Below are 25,281 nucleotides of genomic sequence, written 5' to 3' on the forward strand. Positions count from 1 at the left end.
CCAAAGGGAATTACTGATTCAAAGAAATTTAAAAGCCTCAGCGTGTTGTTTGGGTCCGACGCAGCAGTCCACCGGGTTCCTGTGGTTCAGACGAGCCCACGGAAAATTCCTCCAGCATGTTCAGCAGGTTGAGGAGGTTTCTGGGCGCTCCTGAGCCTCCGCCTGCCCCTGCAACAACCCCACCAACCCCACCAACCCCACCAGCTCCACCAGCCAAGGTAAGGCCTCGTCTGTGTTTATTTCCTTTTTCAAAATTAACTTAAGTTCTTCGCTTCTCTATCTTTTAGCTGCAGCTAAGAGATAAAACCTACTGAAATGTGAACTGGATGGCACTTCACTACACCAGATGATGATCAGTGGAAGCAGCTTGGCTCTGATGTGAAGAAGAGCTCCTGTTCTAGTTTTTACTCACATTCTTGCCTGTGACTGTGAATGAAATGATTTGTCTCTAGAATAATGAAAGAGAATCTTTTCTTTCAAATTCAGACATTTAAAAACATTTCTTTAGCATTTGGTAGAATTGCTCTAAGACATATAACAATGTCTTAGAGCATTGCTCTATGTCAGATGTTTTGGCTATCCTTCCATATTCTTCTTTTGGGCCAAACCTGCTGACAGAATTTGCTTTAGCTCATTTTCAGCTGACACGGCGTCATCGTCACCTGTTTGTGTCCAAGCTTTAATTTCCTGGCCGATGTCTTGAGATATTGCTTCAAATTCTCACAGGACGCTTTTTCCTCGTGCTGCCATCAGCAAAACACTTCCACAGCACGATGCTGCTTCCCCTATACCTGTAATTTAGTATAAATTACAATTTGATCCTAATTTAGAGAGCGGTGATTATTAAAGCTTTGGATACTTCCAAAATAATCCGCAGCAAAATAATTGAAACTTAAGTAAAAAGGTACGAGGAGGGGGGAGGGAGGGTCTGAGTAAGTTTTATTGATCCGAGAGAAACATCTAACAGATTTCTCTTGTTTTGATGAATTGCAGGAGGAGACGTTAACAGAAAAGAAAGATGAAAAAGTAGAGGAGCCAAAGGCGACAAGTGAAAAGAAGGAGGAGAAAAATGAAGAGAAACAAGAGGAGCAAATAAATGAGCAGAAGAAGGAAGAGCAGACAGCTGGTGAGACGTTGTTTGTATTCATGTGAACCCCAGATGTAGTTGTGTTTTATTTTACTAACTTTGCACAGACAGTTTTTGGCCTCACAATCTGTTCGTATTCTTCGTCTTCTCACTTCAGTTGTCTCGTAGAGCCACTTGGTGAAGCATTAAATCTCACACCTAGCAAGTTGGACTGATGAATGTGTGTTCAGTTATTTTCTGACACCAAACCTACAGTAATTACTGTTTTTGCCTGAGCCTAATGTCAAAGTTTTGCACTGGCCATAAGGCAATCCATTAAAAGATGTATTTAAAGAGTGTTGAATTTATCTTCTGGGGTCTTAAAGAAATCTGGTAAAGTTTTGTTTCTTTTAGCATGCTCAGTGTTATGTATATGTATCGACAGAAGTTTGAATTTGTTTTAAATTTTCCATTTCACACATGGACAAAGTCATACACACAGGCTCTGTCGTATGGATGCACCACTGATAATATTTAAGACTAAGGAGTTAAATGGGCTGTATGATCTTGAAATATTTTACAAACCGGTGATATTTACGTTACATTTACCTGTTCACCACCGCAGAGAACACACTTAAGTTTTCTCCGCCTCACCTTTTTAAAGTCTCAAGACTTTAAAACGACCCAAAAGTTTTTCTAAACTCTTTTTTTTTTTCCAGGTCCTGCTCCTGTTCCTCCTTCTCCAGCTCCTATTGCTCCTGTTAACCCAGAAGGGGCTGAAGGGTAAGAATGTGGACAAAGTGATGCATGCTGGGAACCTCAATCAGTTTGAGTTAGAATCAGCGTAAGAAATAGGATATTATACATTTCAGAATCGGTAAATCTGAAGTTTTAAGGCGGTGCATGTTATTTGTTTGGATTCACGTTTGGAAGGGATCCCCCTTCATTTAGTGTTTTGATAACTGCGTTTTACTTAAGCCGATGTAAAAGAGTGAAAGTTGGATGGGAAGTGTTTACATGAATACAAAGAAATGCAAAAGTAGGAAAATCTAGCTTGTAGATTCTTTTGTCCACACAAAGGACAATGTAATAATAACAGAACCTTTCTGGATATATCCATCTTCAAAACCCATAAAGATCCTAGCATTCCTTTTCAGAAGCTGATCTATTCAGAAGCATTGGCACTTATGTAAATATCCGTGGGTGAAGTCTTGAGATTTCATAACTTAAGAACCAAAGTCTTGTGACCAATAACTTGCAACATTTGTCAAGCTTAAGATTTCCTCTATGATGGCGGGAATTTCTTTTTGGTTTTTTTTTTTGCTTTGTACTACATTATACTAGTTCTACAATCCTGTGTTACGGTTTATTACAGCTGATAGCGATCGGAGGTTTGTTAGAACGTTCCAAGGTGGGTCAGGGGTATAATACTGGTGGTTCAATTTCATGTTAGGACCTTCCAGTTGATCGCAAGGCATAAAGCAGATCACAGAATGAAAAGATGAACTGAAAGGGACGAGAGAAATGAGCTTGTAGCCTGGAACAGACTCTTACGTAGACAAGCTAGCAAATAACAGTACCATGTTAAACGCAATGGCATGTCATGATGAAAGGGCAGGTAAATGACCTAAATGCCTGCATATGGAACAAAAAGAGAAAGCTCTTTATAGCAGCTTAGTCAAAATGGCACATTACTAAAGCTTAGAAATGCAATGAAAACATCTGTTCACAGTACTAATCTAAGAAAAACTTGTATTGATAAGAAGAATTTCCTTTGACCTAAAGTCTAAAGCGCTGGAAAGTAAAGGTTGTGGACAAGTCAAAAACAAAGTCCCTGAAAATAGACATCTAAGAATGACCCAAAGGCAGAAAGAAGCCTAGGCAAAAATAGACAAAGTAAATCCTGTACTGCTTAAGACCAACGCTTCCAGATCGTCCTGCAGGTACAGTGATCAGCCACTATAAAAAGGCTTGGCTAAGGTTAAATCCCTCCACATGAGTTCACTAAATTAGCTCCAGTTCCTCTCCACCTATTTTTATCTCTACTCTATTGTTGCAAATAAGCAGTGCATTCTACACACAATGGTTGCAGCATTATCTGGGCCTCGGTGTGTATTATGGCTAAAAAGCTTGAGAAGATTCAGCGATTCCAGTCTTTTAAGTACTGCAGAATCACTTTCACCTGAGTTTAGAACAAGATGATTGATATCTGCTGCCAAATTGAGTCTCTAGTAAGTGAATGATTGTGCATATTGATCAGTGTGGACAGGCTAGTGTGAAATTAAAGGAACAATCCCAAGCTTTCAAAGATGGCACGATGTAAGGGGTAAATTGGGTGAGTCAGGTTAGAGTGAGTGAGATATTTCTCAGTCTGCCCTCAAGTGGTGACAAAATGCCATGACACGTGCAAGGGGTTGCTTCAAAAGTGTACTATGAGTAGCTAAAACTATCAATAAGGCCTCATTGTAATGGAATAAAATGGATGTATTTCAATTCAGTCTATACACAATTTCATATTATGATTGGATATGAATTTAATGTGTTTGTCTTTTAAAATGTCTTAACATGACATTTGTTGTAAGTTGTTGTACAGTTGCATTCAGTCGTATATAACTAAACGTGAAAAGCCTCAAACAGTTTCTGTGGGTGCATGTAGCAGAATCGCAAACCTTGATCCACCTGTGACCTGCAGCGTGACTCCTAAAGCAGGAAAAGGAGATTACCAGCTCAGTGCAGCGTTTGGGACTAAGGATGATCTCAGGCTGCATTCTTGTTATCTTTTTCAATAAATAATTTTTTTCCCCAGACTTCATTCAGATGTAAGCTACCACTGATTTAAAACAGTCAGCTTTTTTTTTTTTTTTTTTGCCATCAATGTACTCAGCAATATAAATATGCATTATAAGACATTCATATAAAAGTTAAACAAAATCATAAATTTCAGGTTTTCCAAAACTGTGCCTTTTTTAAAGTAGCCATACCTCTTGGACTTTTTTTTTTACATTCTGACACATTCAATATAGAACTTTTTGGCCTCCTTGCATATGGGAAAATTAACAAAGTCTTGGAGTTTGTGTTTTACAATGCGAGTCCAAGTGCTAGGAATATTAATGCACTACGTCAAACCCTCACCTTAGAATGTTATTTAACATATCTTAACCAGCAGCTTTCAACTGATTTTCTTTTTTTTTTTTTGCTTCCTGTTTTCAGAGACGAGCCCCCGGTGGTCTACTCCAGATATGCAGATAACGTCCTGAGGAATGTCATAAAGAGTTTGAGAGAACGAACCGAAATCCTCAAAGAGAAGACTATAGACCCTTATGCTACATCTCCAGAAATCACTCCACCTGTTAGTAAGTGTGGGAAATAATCGGGGTCAAGTTGGTAACACGGAAACTCTGGAGAGTTGGGTTTTTTTCCCCCACCGTGACCCCTTTGCCTTTTCAGCACCCATTTTGAGGAAAGAGGACTACGTCAGACAGAAGGAAGAGGAGCGCATAGCCAAAGAAGAAGAAGACAGGAAGAAGGCCGAGGAAGCAGCCAAAAAAGCGGAGGAGAAAAAGAAGAAAGACGAGGAGAAACGACTGGAGGCTGAGAAGAAAGCAGAGGAGGAGAGGCTGGCGGAGGAGGCCAGGAGGAAGGCAAAGATTCTGCCGGACATCAGCTGCTCGTGCTTTGACGTCCTCTTCCATCCAGTCGAGGAGAAGATGGACACCATGTTGGGAAGCACCATTGATCCTTTCACGGGTACGAGGTGCCAGCAACGCAACACCAACGATCACATCTGGTCATCGTCAGCTTGAAATGCTTCACGTCTCCCTTCGTTTCTCTCGCCAGATCGCCGGTATATCACCTGGTTGACGGTCGTAGCCGTTGCGTACAACTACAACGTCTGGTTCTGCCCCACCCGGCTGGCCTTCCCTTACCACAACGACACTGCCAACCCATTCTGGATTTTGCTCGACGTCCTCTCTGACGTCGTCAACGTCATCGACATTGTGGTTTGGCAGCCTCGACTACAGTTTGTCAAAGCCGGAGACATTATTGTAAGTCCCAAAGCACCTCTGTCCGGGAGGTTGACCCGACCCAGGGGTCAGTCAGTGACACCAAGTCAGTTTTCGCCAAAGGAAAGTTTTTTTTCCCCACCGTTTTCTGTGACTGCATGCAAAAATAAAACAGAGGTGCTAATTCAAACACCTTTTCAACTTTAGTTACGTAATCGACTGATTGGAACAAGATCTGACTGATATTTAGTTTTTGTTGTTTACAATTATATTTTTTATTTATTTTGCTTCAAATCCTTAAATTAGATGATTACAAGATGAATCAAAGAAGTATCTCACAAACAGCAAAATGTGACCAAACAGACTAAATGTGACAATTTTTTTGTTGTTGTTGTTGTTTTGCTTTTGGAAAATTAAGAAAAGCTCCAAAACCCTTCCAAACCCAAGTTGTTGGGGTTTTTTTAAACAAATCCTGGGTGCATTCCCATTTTCAAAAGTCCAGATACATTTTAACCATGCATCATTCACATCAACCCTTTGTGCTTTCAGAAAGACAGAGCTCTGACCAAAGTGCATTATCGGAAATCTTATCGATTTCAGGTAAGAACGTATCTTCGTGTTCCACATTGAATTGCAACAATACGCGCATGCATATTTTGTTGTTAAATATTCAAACCTAACACAGTGAAAAAAGTGATCGTCTTTCCTGAGCTATGCAGCAAATGTTCAATGGGAAAACCGCCATCTTTCTGGCTCAGATCACGTTCCTTAACTTCGTAGGATGCTAATGAATAATATTTTAGTTCACTTCGACCAGCAAGTTTTCCCTACATGTCTTACAATGTTTCTTCTATGATTTAGTAATTGTTTCATTTAGACACGGGAACTTCAAAAGATTCAAACGTTTCTTTTTTTGTTGTTGTTGTTGCAGACAGACATGTTCAGCATCATCCCCTTTGACCTTCTCTCTCTACACTTCGGCTTCTCCTCCATTTACAGATTCAACCGCTTCATCAGGGTAGGCGGCCGTCGCGTCATCTCGATTGAAATGCTGGAATGTTTGTTGCTCCACTCGACTTCACACGAGTCCCTCTGTCTGTCCGTTTCAGATAGAGTCTTTCTTTGAGTTCAGTGACCGACTTGAGAGTATCATGGCCAAAGCTTACATCTGGAGGTAAATGCTCGACGCTAAACATCGCAATTACATTTTACACTTTTGCGAGATACAGGATTAGATGGAAACCCACATCTGGTGCTATTAAAAAGGTTATTCGGACGGCCTTTTTTGCATTTGTCTTGTAAATATACGACAGTTTCCTGTCTGATGAAGGGGAAAGAGGTGGCGTGAGCGAACTATGGAAAGCCATGTCACCACCAGAACAAAGGTGGAAGGAGATAACCTCTTAAAATATTCATATTGGTTAAAAACATTCACACATTGACATCTAATCTCAGTTTCATCTCCAGAAAACAAAATCACTTGATTACAGGCGATAATAAGACAAAACATATCAATATAACTTTGAAGACATGCAATATGCTGAGGAAATGAATTAAATCTGATATGTAATCCCAGTTAACCGTGTCTGCCTCTGTCTCATCATCCCTGTGTGTGTGATGCAGGGTGGCCCGTACCACAGGTTACCTTCTCTACATGCTCCATCTCAACGCCTGTGCTTACTACGTAGCCTCAGTGTACCAGGGTCTGGCTTCGACTACATGGGTGTATGATGGAAAAGGCACAGCGTATGTACTTTTTATCTTTGACTCCTTTAGGAAGTGTTTTGGGTGGGGGTTTTTTTTCTTGCCCAAAGATCCATTTAAGGCTGTAATCCAAAGTGCCAACCCTTCTGGAAGCCTCCGTACATGGTGCTGATGGCTTGAAGCAGAACGTAAAATCTCATAGAAATAAAATCGATGAGAAGTGTACTAACTGTGCAAGTTAATGTTGCTGCAGCTGCTATAGCTGAGTGATAAATGTGACAAAAACCAGAAGGTTCTGTCACATTTACGTTTTGAATCATCAAACAAATGTTAGTATCACAGAGTGATAACTTGAGTAAATACAGAAAAAGAGCCATTTTCAAATGAGGATTTAATATGGGCCCAAACGAACTCGATTCTATGTGAAAAGTAACATTGTGCCACCCTGGACGAGAACGTCTGTCACCAAACGTTGGTGCTAACTGGTAGTGGGTTTTTGATACAGCTGTGGAGGAACGCTGACCAACTCAATGTTATAATTTAGCTATAGTGGATGGTTTTATGCACAAATTGCCCTAACCATCACCTTAAAAGTACCAACGAAAAAACAAATCCTATCCAAATTCAATCACTTGTTGTTTTTGAACTTTTTGGAGTATGTGCAATAGCTTGTACAGGTCACAATTTGTTGTATTATAGACCAGTTTTTATTTATTGAAGTTGCAACACAAATTAAACTTTTTTTTTTTCATTCCCATTTTTAAATTTCCTTTCTTTGTCATGCAACTGCAGACTCAGTCCATGTGGTACTGACTGAAAAAAGAAAGGTGACTATGAAAAGTTCAAATTTGAAATCACAGGCATAGAAACGGGACTATTCTGGACCTGTTCTGTGGTGGTCAAGTCTCGGCATCGTCCATGAGTCATCCCTCCTCCGCGCCTGCTGACTCGGCTTCCCCACCAGACTAGTGGCCGCTAGTCTGGCCGCACCAGACTGAGCGTCTACTGAGCTTATCAAAGGAACTACAACGCCCCTAAGAACGATTGTAAACAGCAAAATGGGGAAGCATCGTTTGTGATGATGTTCTGAAGGGGGAGCGACGGAAATAGTAAGAGCTTCTTAAAGAGACAGAGGCGTATTTCAAGGCGTCCGATACTGCTATGACGCAATTTCCGATTTCTTTTAAGTTATTTTTTATACATGCAGCTTTTTTCATAACAATAAGGTGACATAATTACTTGATTATGCAATACAATGCCTGAAAAATATGTAATGACTCCTCCCCTTAAAGTTTGGAATGGGTTAATTATCTTAATCATTGGTCTTTGGATCATTTTCATACTGCAGAACTGAGTTGCACTTGAGCTTTAGGTCATGACCTCTCTACCCGATATACAGATTTCATAGTTCTGAGTCGTCATAAAAGTCCCAAAGAAGCTGTAAACTAATCTAAACTATCCTTTTGAGAAAAACCTTTGTGATTTATTCAGATGATTCTTAGAAACGGAAAGTGATTTTATGCAACACGTCTTAGAATGACCTCCATGTCTGCTAACCCTTCACTTTGAATATTCCTCTCCTATAAATAGTTCAACCAGCAGCAATAACAGCATCAATAATTCAGCTTGAGTACAAGATGAATTTTAAGGGTTTGTTACCTTAAATCAACTGAGCTGCTGCATAAATACCAGCAAGCCTACAACAGACCAGATGAATGTTATTTCTCTGCCGTTTCCTGTCAGGTACCTGCGCTGTTATTACTTTGCGGTACGAAGCCTCATCAACATCGGGGGCCTCCCGGAGCCGGTGACTCTGTTCGAGATCACCTTTCAGATGACCAACTTTTTCGTCGGCGTCTTTGTGTTCTCCAGCCTGATTGGACAGGTGGAATACTTTTTATTCATTGAAAAATTACTTCGCCCCTGACAAAAGGAATAATTAACACTTTTAAAATATCTGAAAGTGTGATAATTAAGGCTGGATGACCATATATTGTTAGAGGTGCAATAGATATTGACATCGTGGCATCCCTAAGCCTCCGTGATCCACATTTACTTCTAAGCTTGTGTCCACGTCCGTACAGGGGGGGAACCCAGTGATTAAGGAGAGTTTCTGTCTCTTCCCTCCAGATGAGAGACGTCATAGGAGCGGCCACGGCGGCTCAGGCGTACTTCCGCGCGTCGATGGACGGCTGCGTCGAGTACATGAACACGTACACCATCCCAAAGCTGGTCCAGAACAGAGTTCGCACCTGGTACAACTACACCTGGGATTCTCAGGGAATGCTAGGTGTGAACTAATATACTTCTACAATCAGTGAAAGACCGAAAATAAATGCTAAGCCACTGCGTACCTGTAAGAATCAGAAGCCTGTCTCGACCTCTTCAGATGAGGCGGAGCTCCTGGACAAGATGCCTCTGGTGATGCGAATCGCCATCGCTGTGGATATAAACCTGGCCACCTTCCAAAAGATCCAGCTTTTTCAGGTGATTCAGACTGAAAACTAAAGAATATGCCGTTTTAAACTGAATGCTAGAATGACCTGTTAGCAGAAAAGGATCACAATCTTAGCCAACCGAACTAATGTCGCTTTAATGAACTTAACTGGGGTCTGTTTCAGGGCTGCGACCAGCAGATGTTGGTGGACATGTTGCTGAGGCTGAAGTCCATCATCTACCTGCCGGGAGACTTTGTCGTGAGGAAGGTGAGAGCGAGTCGTGCTACTATGAGGTTAAGACCGAGCCGCAAGCTGACGTCCTGGCTTCCCCCTCTGCAGGGTGACATCGGGAAGGAGATGTACATCATCAAAAGCGGAGCGGTGCAGGTGGTGGGAGGACCCGACAACAGCATCGTGTTTGTGACGCTGAAGGCCGGCTGCGTGTTTGGAGAAATCAGGTCTGGGAGGACTCGGCCGACACAGAACCAAATCTGAATCGGCACTTTAGCAGGCTGTGAAAATAACACTGCAAAAACACAAAATCCTACCAAGTCATTTTGGTTTAGTTTCTCGTGAAAATGTCTGTGAAATATTCCACGTGAAATAAAATAAAACTAACTTAGTAGTAATTTTTCAGCAAGAAATAGGAGCTTAAGTCAGTAACTCCTTAATATTGACTAATTACTACCAGCTTCACTGGCAGATTATTTCACTTCTAACAAGACATTTTCCCATGTTAGAAGTGAAATAATCTGCCAATGGAACTAGTACTTTTTCATTCATATTAAGAAAGTATTTACTTAAAACAAGCTCTTACGTTTTGCTGAAAAGTTACTTGTTAGTCAGTTTTGTCTTATTTCAAGTTTGTTAAGATATTGTCACTAGAAACTAGACCAAAATTACGTGGTAAGATTTTGTGTTTTTGCAGTGAACACAGCAAACTTCAGTGAAGTTTAAAAAAAAAAAAAAAAAAGATTATTTGGTGCACAAATTTGAAATGGTGATTTTTCTTTAATCCAGGATCCAAATCATTCATACCGGTTCAAATACACACATTCCAGTTTGTGGCTTTGAGGATCGATTTCCTGTCGGAACATCCAACTGTGTGCAAATTCAATTGTCTAGCTCCTGATTTCAGGTTCAGTTGCAGAATTTCAGAGATAGTCCTCTGTTTTCATCATTTCACACATTTTGTGCAATGCAGAAGAGTCCCACAGCATGGTCTGCCACCACCATGCTTGCCAGCTTGTTTTTAAATCTGAAAACCTCATGTTGATTCGAAGCATACGTCTTCGCCGGACTGTTCGATCTCTGTCCTTCTCAACCACAGCAGGAGCAGCTATGAGTACAGGATTTATTTCTTTTTAGGTACAATGCTGCACCGCTGGAACAGTTCTATTCATATTTCAGTTCCATGCGTACCCTTTCCCAGTTTTTTTTAATCCAGTAAGACTTTAATGGTGTGCCCTTGCCTGTAGCTTGTTGCAATCTGCCAAAGACGGAGGGAACAGGCGGACAGCCAACGTGAGAGCGTACGGCTTCGCGAACCTGTTCGTTCTGGAAAAGAAAGACCTGTTCGACATCCTCGTCCACTACCCCGAGTCCCAGAAGGTTTTGGCCAAGAAGGGCAGGTGAGCGAGCCGCTTTCCGGGGAAGCAGTCCTGTTCTGCAGACGTTTGTATAACCAAGAATCCACTGAGTGTTGCTCGCGTGTGCTTTAAAGGCAACTGGTTAAAGCCAAAGCTGCAGCAGGGGCTCCGACCAAGGATGAAAAGCCGAAAGGTCTGACTCTGTTGGGACAGAAACCCCCAACGCCAAAGCTCCTCAAAGCATTTGCCAACTTGCGCAAAGCGGGGCTGCTGGACAAGCTCAAGGTGAGATCTTCATGACACGCAAACCAATGGAGAATCACTCATGGTCCTCTGTTCGGTCAGCAGGTTACGTCCAGCCACCACTGGCATGGGTGTCTTTGTAGTGCTTTTGTTTTGCAGGGTGAAATTGTTACAAAACAAATAACTTTAAAAAACAAGAATAAAAGTGTGCCTCTGACTTAGATGAAATGAACTAGTTTCCTTTGTGGATACGACAAAATCCTTAATTTCAAACTTGTTTTTTGATGGTTTGCTGCATGATCATTCCACTCTGGGAAGTATTAATTCATAAGCGTCGTTAAAAGCTCTTAAGATGATGTTAATGCCAGTGATTAGTTCAATGTAAATGTTCCGATCAGGATTGCACATGAACGCTCATGTCTGGTTGTCTTCTGTTTACAGAAAGCTGCAGAAGAGGAACAATAAGAGGCGGAAGTTTGCTTAAAAGTTAAGTGTCATCATGTACAGTGTTGTAAATTTGAACTTTGATTATTGAAACTCAAATGAGGACGTGGAAAACTTGTGAAAACTCTAAGATTTCTGATTATTTACATTTGCAATTTAGGATACAAAAAAAAAGTAAAAAAATAAAAGATAAAATCCAAGTAGAACAGAAATTAAAATTCACATCTATTGTAACAAATATTCTGATTAACCTTCTCAAATCCTGGAGAGACAGAAATCCATTAAAATGAACTTAAAAGCAAAACATGGAGTCATCTTTTAATAGTTTTTGCCTCATCAATTGTGTCATGGTTTAAATTAAGGTTTTCTACAGGTTTATTGTGACATGGGTGGTAGCTCCTTCGTCTCCCAGACTGTTTTACTAGAAATCAGTTGATTACATGAGATTACAATAGATTCCACTAGAAATAATCTTGACAAACACGGGTACAGATAAGCACACCAATGCTATTCCTCACTCACACCGCTTGATAGAAGGATATTGAGGCCACGCCCCTTCCATGCGCCGTTGCGTCAGATCCGTAAGTCATTCCCCTGTGCTGTACTACTAAAGCAACAGATTTGAGCCAGTGGACTTGATAAGGTGCATCGATAATGATACGATAGTTTGATCATTTGGACGCAACATTTAAGCTTTAGATGGCATCTTCGCCACGCCATTCCGCTCGATTCTGTAGCCTCTGTTCGGCGCTCCGTCTGGGTTTTCTCCAATTGAAGTGGATTTCTTTTCAAGCGGACCAATCAGCAAACAGAAAAAGACGAAGTAAGCTTCCGGCTTTGAACTGGCATAGTACATACAGTACAGCTTAACCTTAGAGATTGGATGAAATAGCAAAATAACTTCAACAAAGTCCAAGCCACCAGCAAGCAATTGTTTCTCAATCTCGACCCTCTGTATGAAACAAAGCTTAGAACAAGGGGCAGGTTTTTTACCAGATTAGCATCATTTTATTTCCCCGGTATCATATGATGCCAACTACTTAGCTATACTACATTTGTTGACTAGTGGCTACAGATTTATAGACTCTCAGTTTGTATGGATAGATAATATAAAATAATGGATGTACAAAAAGTTTTTTAAACTGCTGCTTTTGCTTATGGAGTCCCTAAGGGACATGGAAGGGGAAAAAAAAGGATAATTAAAAACAAATTAAAAAAAAAAAAACTTAACGGTGCGCATGAGATAGCATCTTGTGCTTACCATGCCTTGTGCGCACGAGATCAGGCAAGAAAGTTGTTTTTTTTTCCTTTCAGTATCCCTTTAGGTTCTCCATGTTTTGTCTTTCAGTTGTGCTAAAACAAACTGGACGACCGCTTTCGAGGTAATTTTGTGTTTCTGTGGCAACACCTGAGCAACATAAAGCACTGAGACACACTGGGTCCACATTAAATAATAAAATGCACATAAAGCAATGGAATTAGAAACATCACTGATGATTAAAAAAAAATATTAACATCCATCCTATGAGCTATACAAGCGAACCTTCTTGGGTTTACAGCTGCTCCTCAGAATAACCTAATAAAAAATAAAATAAAATCCACACAACTATCGATAAATGACAGGATTAAAAACAATTGAAAATAAGGCGATTACATTGTTTTAGCTTCCTGCTCTCAAGCAAACACTGCATTTAGACATGTTTGTATTTCCATATATCTGGTAACGTTTAACATTACGGTAACATTACGTCCTGCACCCAACTTTCTGACATACTATAAGGGTATAATCTCAGATCTTCCTAGCCGCCTCACAAGTCTGTTACTTGTACTTGGGTCACATGATCAGAGGGAAACATGGCCTGTGGGTTTAACTAGAAGATTTGGTCTCCGTCGCTGCAGAGAGAGACCTTTAACTCTGCAGCCTCCAGAACAGGATCTGTCTGTCCTCTCCACCTGTGATCACCGTGTTGCACAGTTCATTCATCCACATGGCGGTGACAGCACCTGGAAAAGCAAGCGCTTATATTAGGAGATTAGCAGATTAGGAGCAAACAACTTTTGCAGGTACAAACGTGTGTTGCTGTCGAACTCAAGATGTGTTTTCTTTGAATTACCTAAAGAAACATCTCAGTTCCAGCTTTAAATTCAGTTTACTTTTTTGCCATAGTTCATTTTTGTAAAATCTTTTGGAATAGAACCAGTAGCTTTACCCCATTTAGTTCGGTAATGTGGAAGTTATTTGAAATGTGGGTTTATACCTGACCCTGAAGCAAAAAAAACAAAACAATTACAGACACAATGTGCTGGAGTTTACAAGACTGTCAGATTATTAATAGACAATTTGACTTAACTGATTAAATTATAGATTTTGTATAAACCTTTTGACCTGATTCTTTAATAAGTCTCTCTGCCTTGATTGTGTATGATGACAGTGAGTCAGAGTGGATTGTTTTATTTCTATCCTTCATGGAAAGTTGTGGTTAACTCGTAAAGATGAGTTGTACCAGAGTGAGCGGGGATTCTGTTGATGACCGTGTTGCTGAGCAGGTCCCATAGAAGAAGGTCACCAGAGTGTCCTCCACACAGCACCGAGCTCCCATCCCAGCAGAAACATCTGCAAAACGCAGAGACGCTGATAAGTCCCACAGAAAAGGGTCTTCATAAATAAGGCAGCTAATCACAACAGCAGGAGAAAACAAAAACGTCAACACGCCATAAACTTCTCCACATTTTGTCACCTTACAGCCATAAACCGTAAATGTATTTTATTGTTGAGTCCAAACACAAAGTAGGATAGAACTGTGATGTGAAGATAAATACATTGTTACCATATTTCCTGCACAAATAAGGATCTGAAAAGTGTGCCAGGATTTAGTACTTAGCTCCTTCTATGCAAAATAGCTCAAGCTCAGCCAGACTGAAATTTCATTTTAAGTCTGATCTAAGATATTCATGGCCCAGTCATACTCATGGACTTTGACTGGGCCATGAATATGATTTAACCTAGAAAGCTCTTCTTTTGCAGTCCAACAGCTTGTCTTCCAGGATCGCCCTGAATCTCCCAACAAACACAAAACAAATGTGAAGTATAGATGAGATTTCTTACAGTTTTCTTTTTTCACTTTGGATTTTTGCAGCTACTCTAGAGTTATCATTGGCTTAACATTTTAAAACCCAACCATGAACTCTAGAAACTAATCAGATGACCTCTCAGGACGACTGGTTGACCTCAATTTTATTTATGGGTGTTTTAGTAAAGATCAATACAAATTCATGCCACACTTTTTGGTTTTTAATTGCAAACCACGTGTGCTTCACCTCCACTTCGTAATGTGTTGGTCTGTCACATAAAATATATGATAGTTTTCGGTTCACGGGTATCAAAACTTTTCCAAGGCACGTTTATGTTAGCAGCATCCAGCCACTTAAAAAATGTTAAAAAGCTTCAGACGTAGCGACGTCATCCCCGAAGAGTCAGTTTCCTACCTTTGCTCCTCCTCAGCTTTAACAGAAGAGATCATCATTCCAGTCTGAACGTCTATCACCTTCATACAGCAGTCGTCGCCAACGCTGAGAACATGTCTGCTGTCTGACGAAAGTAACAACCAGAGACTTGTTATGAGTTACCCAGACCTTTCAAACATGCTTCTAAAAATATATATATTCAAGGAGAAACTTGAATATTCTCCATATAAGAGAAAGTATTTTATAAAATCAAAAGGGTTGTGTGCAGAGTTGATCAAGGCTTAATCAGATCACTGATTAAGCGATCTGATCGCTGTTTTCGTCACAAGTGGCAGAAAGAAAATGGTGTTTGCTATTGTGACACACACCAGGACTGAAGGCAGAGTGGTGAATGGTTCCAGCATGGCAGTGGACCTGCTGAAGAGTCCGGTAGCTGCTGGTGTCCCAGATGGTGACCGTCCCGTCTTTGCAGCCAGACGCCAGCAGAGTTCCAGCGGGATTCAGACCGACCGTGTTTACCTGGACGCAAGACAGCAAGGAAGCCAGGTTTTATTAGCATCAAGCAAGACAGATTTAGCTGACAATCCTGCAATGAAAAGCATAACACATATTCTAGTACAAATAATGTTGTTGGATTTTTCCCCCCAAAATTTAAATATAGTAAACTGATGCAGAGATATTAGAAAACTTTAAACGGTTCGGCATGTGACTCACCCCAGCATCATGTTCCAACTCGGCCAGCAACTCAAATGTATTTTTTTTGTTACTGGGTTGGTTTTTAGAGGAACACTGCCATACCTGCAAAATTAACACCAGAACAAAAAAATAAATAAATTGGAGTAGTCAAGTGAGGTTTTTAAATCAGCCAGAAAATTGCAATCGGATCGTCGTCAATGCTCATCAGATTGTAAGCTTTTGTAGTGTTTAAAAATATCTTTTTGCATGTAAAAAAAAAAAAAAAGGCACCTTAACAGTGGAATCCCATGATGCCGTATAGAGCTTATTATCAAACCAGCACATCTCACTGACGGCGTCATCGTGACCCATCAGTGTGTCCTGCCGCCGGCCGTATGGGATGGAGTAGAAGTAGCTGCCAGGGAAGACAGAGGAGGTCAGTAAAGAGTCATCAAGTAAAATTCATTAAGCATTCACTCAGTCACAGTACTTACACGTTGTTGTCCCATGAAGAACACAACACAGTTTTCCCGTCGGCCAGCATCAAGCATGAAGATAACGCCTGGAAAACAGCGGAGAGGTTTACTGTTCGCAGAGCTGGACTGTTTCACATGATGGAAAACGGACGGGAAATCCAGCTGGGTACCATGTTGGAGAAGGAAACGCTCCTCTGGAATTCCTTCAGCTCTTTGGAAAACATTTTAAGTGTTGAGTCTGGAATAAAGGCATAAAGTTGACAGAACAGTAAGATATGTTAAATTGAACTTAAATTGGATGGAGGAGAAAACTTTCCAGTTGCTTAGCTACCAAGCAACATGCTGTACTAAGCAGTTTTGGGGGGTTTTTTCTCCAAACCTTGAGATGTAGAGAAGACAGAAGCTCCGTCTCGAGTCACAGCGATGCCCGTCACGGCTCTGGACGTTGAAAAGGCAGAATTAGTTACACGTTTAGAGTGAAAGGTGTGCATATGTAGGAGGCTTATTTCTAATATTTCATAAAAACAAATCTAAGAATAGATTCTCTGTCATCACAAAACTATTGAAATATTCCAAAGCAGATGATGCCACTGTTACATTTATGACTCTGTTATTACCGTTGCTGAGAAGAGAGCAGCAGACTTACTCCTTATGGATTTTGTGGCTGGAGATTCGCTTCAGAGTTCCCATGTTGGCCCAGGCCATCTTCCTGCTTTCCTCAGTCAGGTCTTCAAACGACGAGTCCTCACACAGGGAGACTGAAACAGCACACGGAAGAACACGTTTCACGCCGCTTTCTGTTACAATAATACATTTCAATGCATTTTAATAGGATTTTGTGTGATAGAGCAACACGAAGCAGCAAATAGTTGTGAAGTTCACATAAAAGTGGTAAGACTAGAAGCCGTAAGAAGTTTGGTTTGCCACAATTGATGTCAAATACGATGAGACCAAAATAAACTTTTTCAGGGAATAGAGGATACTTGGCAAAAAACTAACAATTTGTATCATCCTGGTGGGGTGAAACATTTAAGGGTGCACAACTGCTGCAGATTTTTTGTTTTTGGTGAACATTTTTCATAAATTAAACTTTTTCTTTTCACTCTACAATCCTGGACTACATCGTTTGATATTCAAGTTTGCGATTGCAACATGGCCTTCATTTCACATCCACTTTGTGGGTTTGCCACTGTGTGTGAACGTTGACCTTTATTTTGAAATCAGAATGCTTCACTGGAGCAGATTTGCTGGAAAACAGTAAATGTGTATTACTAATAATACACAGCTGAAACTGAATGTGTGAGCTGCAGCGTTACCAGGGGACAGCTCGCCGACGGCGGAGTTGACGCTGGAGCTCCGTGTGAGGTTCTGGATCCTGGGTGTGATCCTCTGGGGGTGAGGGCTCGTGAAGAGCTGCTTGGGCGTCTGGCCGAACTCCAGGATCTGCGTCAGCATGGCTATTCTCTGATCCGTGTCCTCGATGCTTCCCGGGCACACGGAGAGAGGGGGAGAGTGGTTAGTGACGAACCTCGTAGAATAATAATAATAATCATTTTCAACTGATTTTCTTTGACACCTGTCACAGTCCATCCCGCCTTCGTAGGTCAACGGGTGAAAAACTAGAACGAAAACATAAAATAGACATGAAATTTTTTTGAATAGTTTGGGTTTAAAGTGACTTTCTTTTTAAGTGAGTGTTACCATTATGAGCTTCAACAGCTTCACTGCCCCTCTGTTTGAAGCCAAACACCAAGTCGATCCATTCATGAAGGTGCTCTGATACATACTGACTCTCCAAGGCAAGCTGGTGCTTTTTGAGAAAATCACTGGCATCTGGAGAGAAGATAAAATGCACTTCAACTTCATCCTACGCATTTCCCTGTCAAAGTTCCACATTTTCCCCCACAATTAAGGCTATGAATTATAAAATCTCTTTAAGCCAGTTTTCCAGGAGCAATACCACAAAACTGCAACATGTTTATGTCAGATATTTCTGCTTTTGTCAGGCTGTAAGCATTGAACTTGTACAAAACAGACTGAAAAGAGATTGATGAATGTTTTACACAAACAGGACTAGAAATAAAGTCAGAAAACATTTTTTATTTACAGTGTAAATTGTCACCTGGTTAATAAGTTCAAATATTTCCCCTTATTTAAGTAAACATTGAAAATCATTAAATCAAATTCCAGGTTTTTCCAGGCTGTGTAGGTCACTCTGCCTGGGATATGCAGAGAAAAGTTAACTTACCCGAAGCCCACGGAGGGAGAAGAACATCACCGACTAACGTTCCATTCTGCTTTCGGCCCAAATCCAGACTCAGTCTGTTTTCCAGGAAGCTGGAGTCGTTTCTATAAAACTCTGGGATCAGCTGCAATAGTAAGGACACATAAAAATATAAACACACTCCTCCAGAGATGCTTTATTTACAAACTAAAACTTTTTTTTTTACCCTTAAAAGTGTCAAACTCAATGGAGCAAATCTTTCGTAAAACAATTCTCTAAAGTTCTTTAAAAACAATATTCTCAATAACATTCTGCTGGTTCCAAACAGCTTAGTTTGGATAAAAAGCATACAAAGAAATTATTAATAATGACTGAATGAAAAATGATTTAGCTGCTTTGATCCCATGTTTCCTCCCCTCCGATATTCCACTAGGGGCGCTGTTTTAACACAAACTGCTGAGGAAACCCACAAAGGAGTAGGAAAACTAGTCCTGTCAGTACTCGATGCGAGACTCGATGTTCTCAAAATAAACGTTGCCTTTGACACGTCCAGGTTTTACCTCTTTAAAGTCTGTTGCTCCCTCTAAGCAGTTTTTCCATGTTTCACTGATGCTGCAGGAAACAAAAGCACCAAAGTAAATATTCTATCAGAGAAATGAAAACACATGATTATTTTTATTTTATACACAAACGGCTGATGATCATCAAAAGTAGACATAATAAAAAATGTGCAATTTTTGTGGAAAATTTGATGAATGAAGAATTTTAGTTGAGGTTAATATAAGAAAACAAACATACAGATGTATGCTTTCTGCATTTTGATAAGTTGGAGTAATGCTACCTGTTGAACATGCGGTCTGCGTGGTCAAAGCGGCCGTTCTGCAGACACAGCATGTGCTCTGGAGCTGATGGGAGAGGACAGCTTCTGTTACATTTCATCAAAATCTTTAAATCTGATTTCATTTCTATCTAGAGCTGAAGCTATTAATTGGATTAATCGATTACTGAAATTATCAGCAAGTAATTTAGTAATCGCTTAATCTTTAAGTGGAATATAAAGACTCAAAAAACGTATTTAGAGCAGTAATTAATCCAAAATTGTACAAAATATGTGTTCATTTTGCCTTTTTGATAAAAAAAATAACCTTTGTCCATAAATCTGCTCCACCCAGAAATCCTCAGGTTGTATAACTGTTAACTTTACCTTGTTCAGATTTACTAAAAGAATGTTATGGTATTGAATTTTAGGCAATGAAAAGTAATTTTTTTTATTTAAAAAAGAAACTAAATCATTTGTTCAATTGCATTTTTAATCTATTTCTAATATTGCATAAAAAAAAGTCCTAAGTGGTTAAATGAAACATATTTAAAACGTGCCGTTCTTTTCAATTGATCATTAGAATAATTGATTAATCGATTACTCAAATAATCATTAATTGCAACCCTATTTTTTTATCAAATATTTACAATTAAAGGAGCTGCAATTGTATCATTCATCTTACCACAAATTTTCATAAATGCTGAATAGTTTTTAGTTTAGAGCTTCAACGTACCGACTCTGACGAGGTAAAACAGGACGTATCCCGGAGAGGAGTAATGGCTCCCGTAGATGAAGCGCGGTTCAGGCATGCCTCCGTACCGAGCCTGTGAGAGCAGAACCACTCAGAGGTTACCGAGGGAGAGGAAGGGCATCTTCTTGCACACAGCAAGAGATTAAAACACAGAGAACAACTTTAAACCTCTCACCAGCAGTCTGTCGAGTCGCTCCTGATTCAGGGCTCCGATGGGTTTACTCAGGTCTCTGAACGTGTCCGAATTTGCCAAGTCTTATAAAAAGAAACAGGAAAAAAAAAAAAGCATTGAATAAATAAGAACCTCTTTTACAGCTTTGGTTTTTTAACCCCCACACATTTCCTGCTTGTTTTCCGCCTGTAACAGGCAGACCGACCCACCTAACTGTGTGCTGGTGTAGTCGGCTATGACCCAGGGGAAGACGGGGTACTGGGACAGGTCGTTGCAGCTGCGGTCGGCCAGGTTGTTCAAATGGAGGAGATACTCATAGTTGCTGAGATGCCCGCGCTGCCACTGCAGCATGTAGCTCTCTGCTGTGTGCTCCTTGATGTGATTCTCTGAGCCAAACAGAGGAAAACTCAATGTAATCGGATTCATTTTAACATTTCAACACCGACAATAAGGGATCTTTTCTCCTGTACCGTTGCAGTACATTTTAAACTCTACTATTTTCACGTAAATAAACGGCAACTTCAATCATACATATAAAAAAAAAGCCTAAATGTCTGAATGCATTAGGAACATTCTCCACTTTTTAAAGTTTTATGTTTCTTAATGGCTTGTTGTCCACGTAATCATTACAACTAATGTGCCAAAATGCAAGATATAGAATCTATAATGCATTAATAAACACATGAAATGATTGTCAAGTGTGACTGAGAACCAGATTCAATGTTTTTTTAGGTGCAGAAATTCATGACAAAAAAAAAAAGTAATGTTCTATTATATAAAGATGCAATACCTGTTTGTCTAACAGCTCAACTTAGTATTCGTTTCTTCTCAGACTTGTTTTTCAGATGGATTTTGCCAGTACGTATGAGAAAATCTTTAAAATGACTTCTCGTGCTCAAAATATAATTTATTGATCACCCAAGAAAAATTGCTTATTTGTTGACAAGCTGCTCCCATCCAAAGAGTAACATATTAGCAAATGTAAATATAAGATATTAAGGATAAAAAATTAACACAAATGTGAAATTACAAGAAGTGCAAACATGACGTAAATACAAAATATAAATAAAATGAACAAAATAAAAACAAGTATGGAAATATATGAATCCATAAATGAGTTCAGAATAAATTTCAAGACATTCAGAGTTGGGTGCTGTATAATCTGATGCCTACAAGCAAAAATGACTTCCTGTGATTTCATTATTTATTATTAAATCATCTTTGAGGTGCTGACTAATTTTATTCACAGTTGTTTCCATTTCTGCTCGCTGATGACGAACGCTTGGCTCTTCGACAGCAAAAGCTTTGCTGCGTTTTCTTACCCAGAAACGTAGCGATGTAGTAGTAGATTTCATCTCGGTCGGCTGGGTAGTAAAACTTCAAGTAGATGTCAGAGCACAAGTTATTCTCACTACAGAACACCTCCAGCCCCTGAATAAACACAAAGACACACACGTTATGTAATCTTTTTGTAGCTATGGACACGACAGCAAGTGATGTGTTATTTTTGAAGCAGCCGTCCAGCGCTGCTCACCAGAGGCCTGAGCCCGTGCCGTCGTTTGTAGATTCTCCTGACTTCGTTCAGTTTGATTTGAATCACATGCTGCTGAAACGACACGCGAGGTTAACCGGTGTTTCTGTCGGACGGCATCGTTTTGCGAGCAGGCGGCCGCTGCGTCTGTGGACTCACCGGGTGTCCATTAAGGGGCTGGAAGTAAAGGTTTTCATTTGTGACACAGACGTGGCCCGGGTTGGACACCAGAGGCATCACCATCTCTACAGGACACTCCATGTGTGGCCTCTCTGCAACACTCTGAAAACTTCACAGCAGAGCATTGTCATATTTGCCCAAAATTAAGCTATGTTTTTGCTAGTGTAAGAAATTAAAGCGGTATGAATTTTGGATGTCTACTTACCAATTCTTATCAAACGACGACCTTGCCAGTCGGGACTGCAGATTAGCCGCAATCTAAGAAATTACAGATGTTCAAGTGTAAAAATATGTTGATGAGAAGGAAAATATGCCACGGGATGAGTCACTCAGGATCTTTTTTATCATGTTTTTTATTGTCTGAAATGAGGTGATGGTTAGGTAATGATCAACCTACCATAGCCGTCTGGTCTCCTAGTTTGTCCAGACAGGAAGCCCTGTGGAGCTACCAGATTTAGGAGGATAAAAAAACAGAAAAATAACAATGAGATAAAAGGCTAAGAGAGGATTAAACACATTCTTTTTTTATTTTTTTTTGCACAAATACTACAGAAACTGCCTGATCTCCAGGTCCCAAATTTGACATAATGAGTGCATCGCTGCTAATAGGAAGCATTATTTCCTCTGTAGATGACTGTGCAGGGTGGTTGTGGCTTTTTTATTGCCTGCAGACTCCATGTTTTCGGTGCTTTTACTGTGACATCATCAGTAAAGAAGCAGAGGGTAGCAGTGTGCTCACTGCAGTGTGCTCTAGTAACACCACAAATTTGTACAACAACAGTACAAAACATTCATGGCACACACAAGAACGTGTCTGTGAGACCATTTCTTAAAGACAGTCTAGTGCCAGTGCTGTAAAAATCACCCGAGTTGTCTCATGTGTTTAGTTGTACTGATATGTCCCCATTTAATATTTCTGGTGATGTTTTGGGAAGGAATGATGCCTCCTGTGTGGTGAAAATGGAGAAGGTGGTAAAGACCGGGGCTCTTATTTCACAATCCCCGGAAGATCCATTGGTTTTACTACCCTGTGTCTGAGTTTGACCGCTTGGAGCCAGTCTGCCTGTCATCCATCTGGTTTCCAGTATGAACCCATCAGGCTCCCACTCTGGCAGTTCTCTTAAGTCAGACTTTGGGTGTGTTTTTTTTTTTTTTAAAGTTTTCTTATGTAAAGTTCTGAAAAAGTGGCCAACTGAGTTTTTTGCTGGTTAAAATGAAATCAGGAAAGGGGAGTACCACAGGGTACTAATCTCAGACCTCCCCTTTTTTCTACTGTCTGCGCTGCGACTCTGTGCTCTTTTTCAGCATTTTTTAAGCTTTATTTTCTGCTCATCACCATCAGTGTGCGCTCAGTTCGGCCTTATTTTGACGTTAGGATGTTGCTCAATTTTTGAAACTTAAATGACGAGGTGAAAGTGATGTTGCTCAGAGCTAAAGACACCAGAAGGACACCTTGTATTTATCTTTCTTCCTATAAAACAAACCCTTATCATAACTAGGAGTGAATATTGATTCTACCCTGACACTTCATCGTCAAGTAAAATTAGCAGTAGACATAAACGTTTCTCCAATTGTGACCGGAGCAGAAGCCTTTTTGAAGTTGTTCCAAAGACGCAATGTAAACAGATTCCTTCCCCCATTAGCTCCAAACAAATGTGAGATATGAACTATAATTATGATTCCTTTGTTGCATTTGTTTTTACTTGTTTGACTCAGTATTTGAAATATCTTTTATACATTTTCTGAGTGTGTTTGTGCTGTTCTTTTACTCTGTCCTTTATGCTGCGTTTGACTGTACAGTACTTTGATGAGCTTTGCTAATATTGTTCAAGTACTTTGTAAATGATATGGTATCATTGTGTTGTGAATATCTTAAAGCAATGAAAACAAATTGAAATTTCGTTCAAATAACACTTTCAAAAGACACATTCAGCTGGAATAATCTGATTTTTGAAAATCAGATTATTCATGATTATTTGAAATCATGTGTTACAATAATCACAAAAATAGCCACTTACCTGCAATAATGTCTGAACCACATCTTCTGTTTTACTCCAACCTTCCAATTCAAAGGTCAATTTCTTTAATCCCTGCCAAAATAAGAGAAATTAAGTTAAGCAGACAGAAAACCTGGCAGAACTCTCTATTTTACCAATTGTTTAAAATATTTCTTATGCAACACTGTCAAATATTGAGTTTTACTTTCAGATTCCTCTGTTTTCTTTAGTTAGAATTAAATGTAAAAGTTATATATATCTATATAAAAGTTATAATCAGTTGAGATAATGACAACCATAAGGCTGCTACGGTGAAGCACGTGAGGTAAACAGCACCTCCAGCGGACTCACCCTTTCATTCCTATACGGCGCAATGATGTTGCTTTCCTTAATGAAAATAACCTGAAAGAAAAAGTGAAAATGAATCAGGCACATTCACTCAGACTAAACAGAAAAGTGCAGCCATGAGTTGGAGGCCTTGTGGAACATCTCACCTGTTCACAAGAGACTGTGATGGCCGGCGGCCTAAGCCTGAGAGAGGAACACAAATCCGATGAGATTGAAAGAGTTTTAGCAGACTGGGTTTTTACAAAACAAAACATGCAGCAGAGCTGCAAAACATTTTCAAGTAAGCAAACCAGTTTGACGAAACGACAAATATTCAGAGCTCTATGCTGAGCTCAGAAATGAAGGGAAACTCACTCGTAAAAAGGATTGTTCTCTTTCTCCACAAACTCGATTCTCTGACAGTCTCGCAGAGGAATCTGTACAAACATCAAGGATCGATTAGGAAATGCCATAAAGACTGACACAGCTATTTAAAAACCTGCTAGCACATGTACATTTCCTGATTGTGGGATCAATAAACTCTCTTATCTCACCTTAATCCTAGCAACACATAAACAGCCCATCATGAGAAAAATCATCAAGTCAGTCTTTATTGCACTTGCTCTACTTGATGTCGTAGCTTTCAACAATCCTACATTGAATGGTTTTTATGATTTCTACATAGAAGATTTAAGAAACTGTAAAAGTGTGACACCCATGTGCATAAACTGCAGGATTAAAAAGACAGAAATATGCATTTGCCGTATCAGCACAAACCTTTATGATTGGCTCTGTAAGGCCATCTGGATCAAATATGATGGATCTGGAGCAAACTTTGAAGGAACCTCTGATCTTACTGGAAGAAAAAAAAACAAACAGCTATGTTACCATTTTATTTAAACCACATTTGCAATTTTATTTTAAAGAACCAAAACCAAACAAGTTACATATTTCAGAAAAGTCAACAAAATGAACTATCAATATTTGCGAGCTACAGTTTTTCTTTGTTTTATTTCTATAAAATTAAACATTTTCTTACTTGAAAACAAAAAGATTTAAGTCTTTAAAGAAGATAAATGAAACTTTTTCTTTTTTTCTTTTACTTAAGAATCAATTATTGCCACAGCTATTTGAGTGGGTCACAGTCCATTAATATAATACGCATATATAGAAAT

The 25,281-nt window shown here is 39.8% G+C and overlaps 2 protein-coding genes across 3 annotated transcripts in view; one reads left to right on the forward strand and one right to left on the reverse strand.

Annotated features, from left to right (window-relative positions):
• On the forward strand, positions 1-11,792 carry LOC102218879 (cyclic nucleotide-gated cation channel beta-3-like). Its single transcript, XM_005803693.3, has 18 exons — positions 1-218; positions 994-1,126; positions 1,786-1,849; positions 4,277-4,419; positions 4,514-4,813; positions 4,904-5,112; positions 5,620-5,670; positions 6,002-6,088; positions 6,180-6,244; positions 6,694-6,816; positions 8,518-8,659; positions 8,905-9,064; positions 9,164-9,261; positions 9,396-9,479; positions 9,552-9,670; positions 10,691-10,843; positions 10,936-11,086; positions 11,486-11,792. The coding sequence occupies exons 1-18, from the start codon at positions 117-119 to the stop codon at positions 11,507-11,509; spliced, it is 2,208 nt and encodes a 735-aa protein (XP_005803750.1). The 5' UTR covers positions 1-116; the 3' UTR covers positions 11,510-11,792.
• nsmaf (neutral sphingomyelinase activation associated factor) overlaps positions 11,781-25,281 on the reverse strand; it is a 16,753-nt gene continuing 3,252 nt past the window's right edge. The window contains exons 3-31 of one of the 2 annotated variants that reach the window (XM_023326441.1): positions 24,884-24,962; positions 24,482-24,543; positions 24,274-24,310; positions 24,131-24,181; positions 23,801-23,872; positions 22,180-22,227; positions 21,988-22,040; positions 21,762-21,891; positions 21,606-21,674; positions 21,394-21,502; positions 20,281-20,457; positions 20,075-20,154; positions 19,882-19,972; positions 19,170-19,233; positions 18,889-18,940; positions 18,353-18,473; positions 17,806-17,937; positions 17,681-17,723; positions 17,421-17,587; positions 16,751-16,862; positions 16,484-16,542; positions 16,275-16,342; positions 16,123-16,190; positions 15,920-16,043; positions 15,668-15,751; positions 15,322-15,472; positions 14,975-15,077; positions 13,993-14,102; positions 11,781-13,492 (exon numbers count right to left, since the gene is read on the reverse strand). In XM_023326441.1, the coding sequence (XP_023182209.1) occupies positions 13,398-13,492; positions 13,993-14,102; positions 14,975-15,077; positions 15,322-15,472; positions 15,668-15,751; positions 15,920-16,043; positions 16,123-16,190; positions 16,275-16,342; positions 16,484-16,542; positions 16,751-16,862; positions 17,421-17,587; positions 17,681-17,723; positions 17,806-17,937; positions 18,353-18,473; positions 18,889-18,940; positions 19,170-19,233; positions 19,882-19,972; positions 20,075-20,154; positions 20,281-20,457; positions 21,394-21,502; positions 21,606-21,674; positions 21,762-21,891; positions 21,988-22,040; positions 22,180-22,227; positions 23,801-23,872; positions 24,131-24,181; positions 24,274-24,310; positions 24,482-24,543; positions 24,884-24,962 (2,611 nt within the window). In that variant the 3' untranslated portion in view covers positions 11,781-13,397. Of the gene's footprint in view, positions 13,493-13,992; positions 14,103-14,974; positions 15,078-15,321; positions 15,473-15,667; positions 15,752-15,919; positions 16,044-16,122; positions 16,191-16,274; positions 16,343-16,483; positions 16,543-16,750; positions 16,863-17,420; positions 17,588-17,680; positions 17,724-17,805; positions 17,938-18,352; positions 18,474-18,888; positions 18,941-19,169; positions 19,234-19,881; positions 19,973-20,074; positions 20,155-20,280; positions 20,458-21,393; positions 21,503-21,605; positions 21,678-21,761; positions 21,892-21,987; positions 22,041-22,179; positions 22,228-23,800; positions 23,873-24,130; positions 24,182-24,273; positions 24,311-24,481; positions 24,544-24,883; positions 24,963-25,281 lie in introns of both variants that reach the window. The other variant, XM_023326440.1, reaches the window with a different exon arrangement.

Source organism: Xiphophorus maculatus, chromosome 21 (assembly GCF_002775205.1).
Source record: "Xiphophorus maculatus strain JP 163 A chromosome 21, X_maculatus-5.0-male, whole genome shotgun sequence".
NCBI classification, from domain to species: domain Eukaryota; kingdom Metazoa; phylum Chordata; class Actinopteri; order Cyprinodontiformes; family Poeciliidae; genus Xiphophorus; species Xiphophorus maculatus.

What these genes read in the sequence shown, in the direction of transcription:
- LOC102218879 (XM_005803693.3), top strand. Translation starts at nt 117, where the DNA reads ATGTTCAGCAGGTTGAGGAGGTTTCTGGGCGCTCCTGAGCCTCCGCCT. An exon ending in GGATTCTCAGGGAATGCTAG is followed by an intron (nt 9,065 to 9,163) that starts GTGTGAACTAAT and finishes CGACCTCTTCAG; the next exon opens with ATGAGGCGGAGCTCCTGGAC. An exon ending in GGCTGCTGGACAAGCTCAAG is followed by an intron (nt 11,087 to 11,485) that starts GTGAGATCTTCA and finishes TTCTGTTTACAG; the next exon opens with AAAGCTGCAGAAGAGGAACA.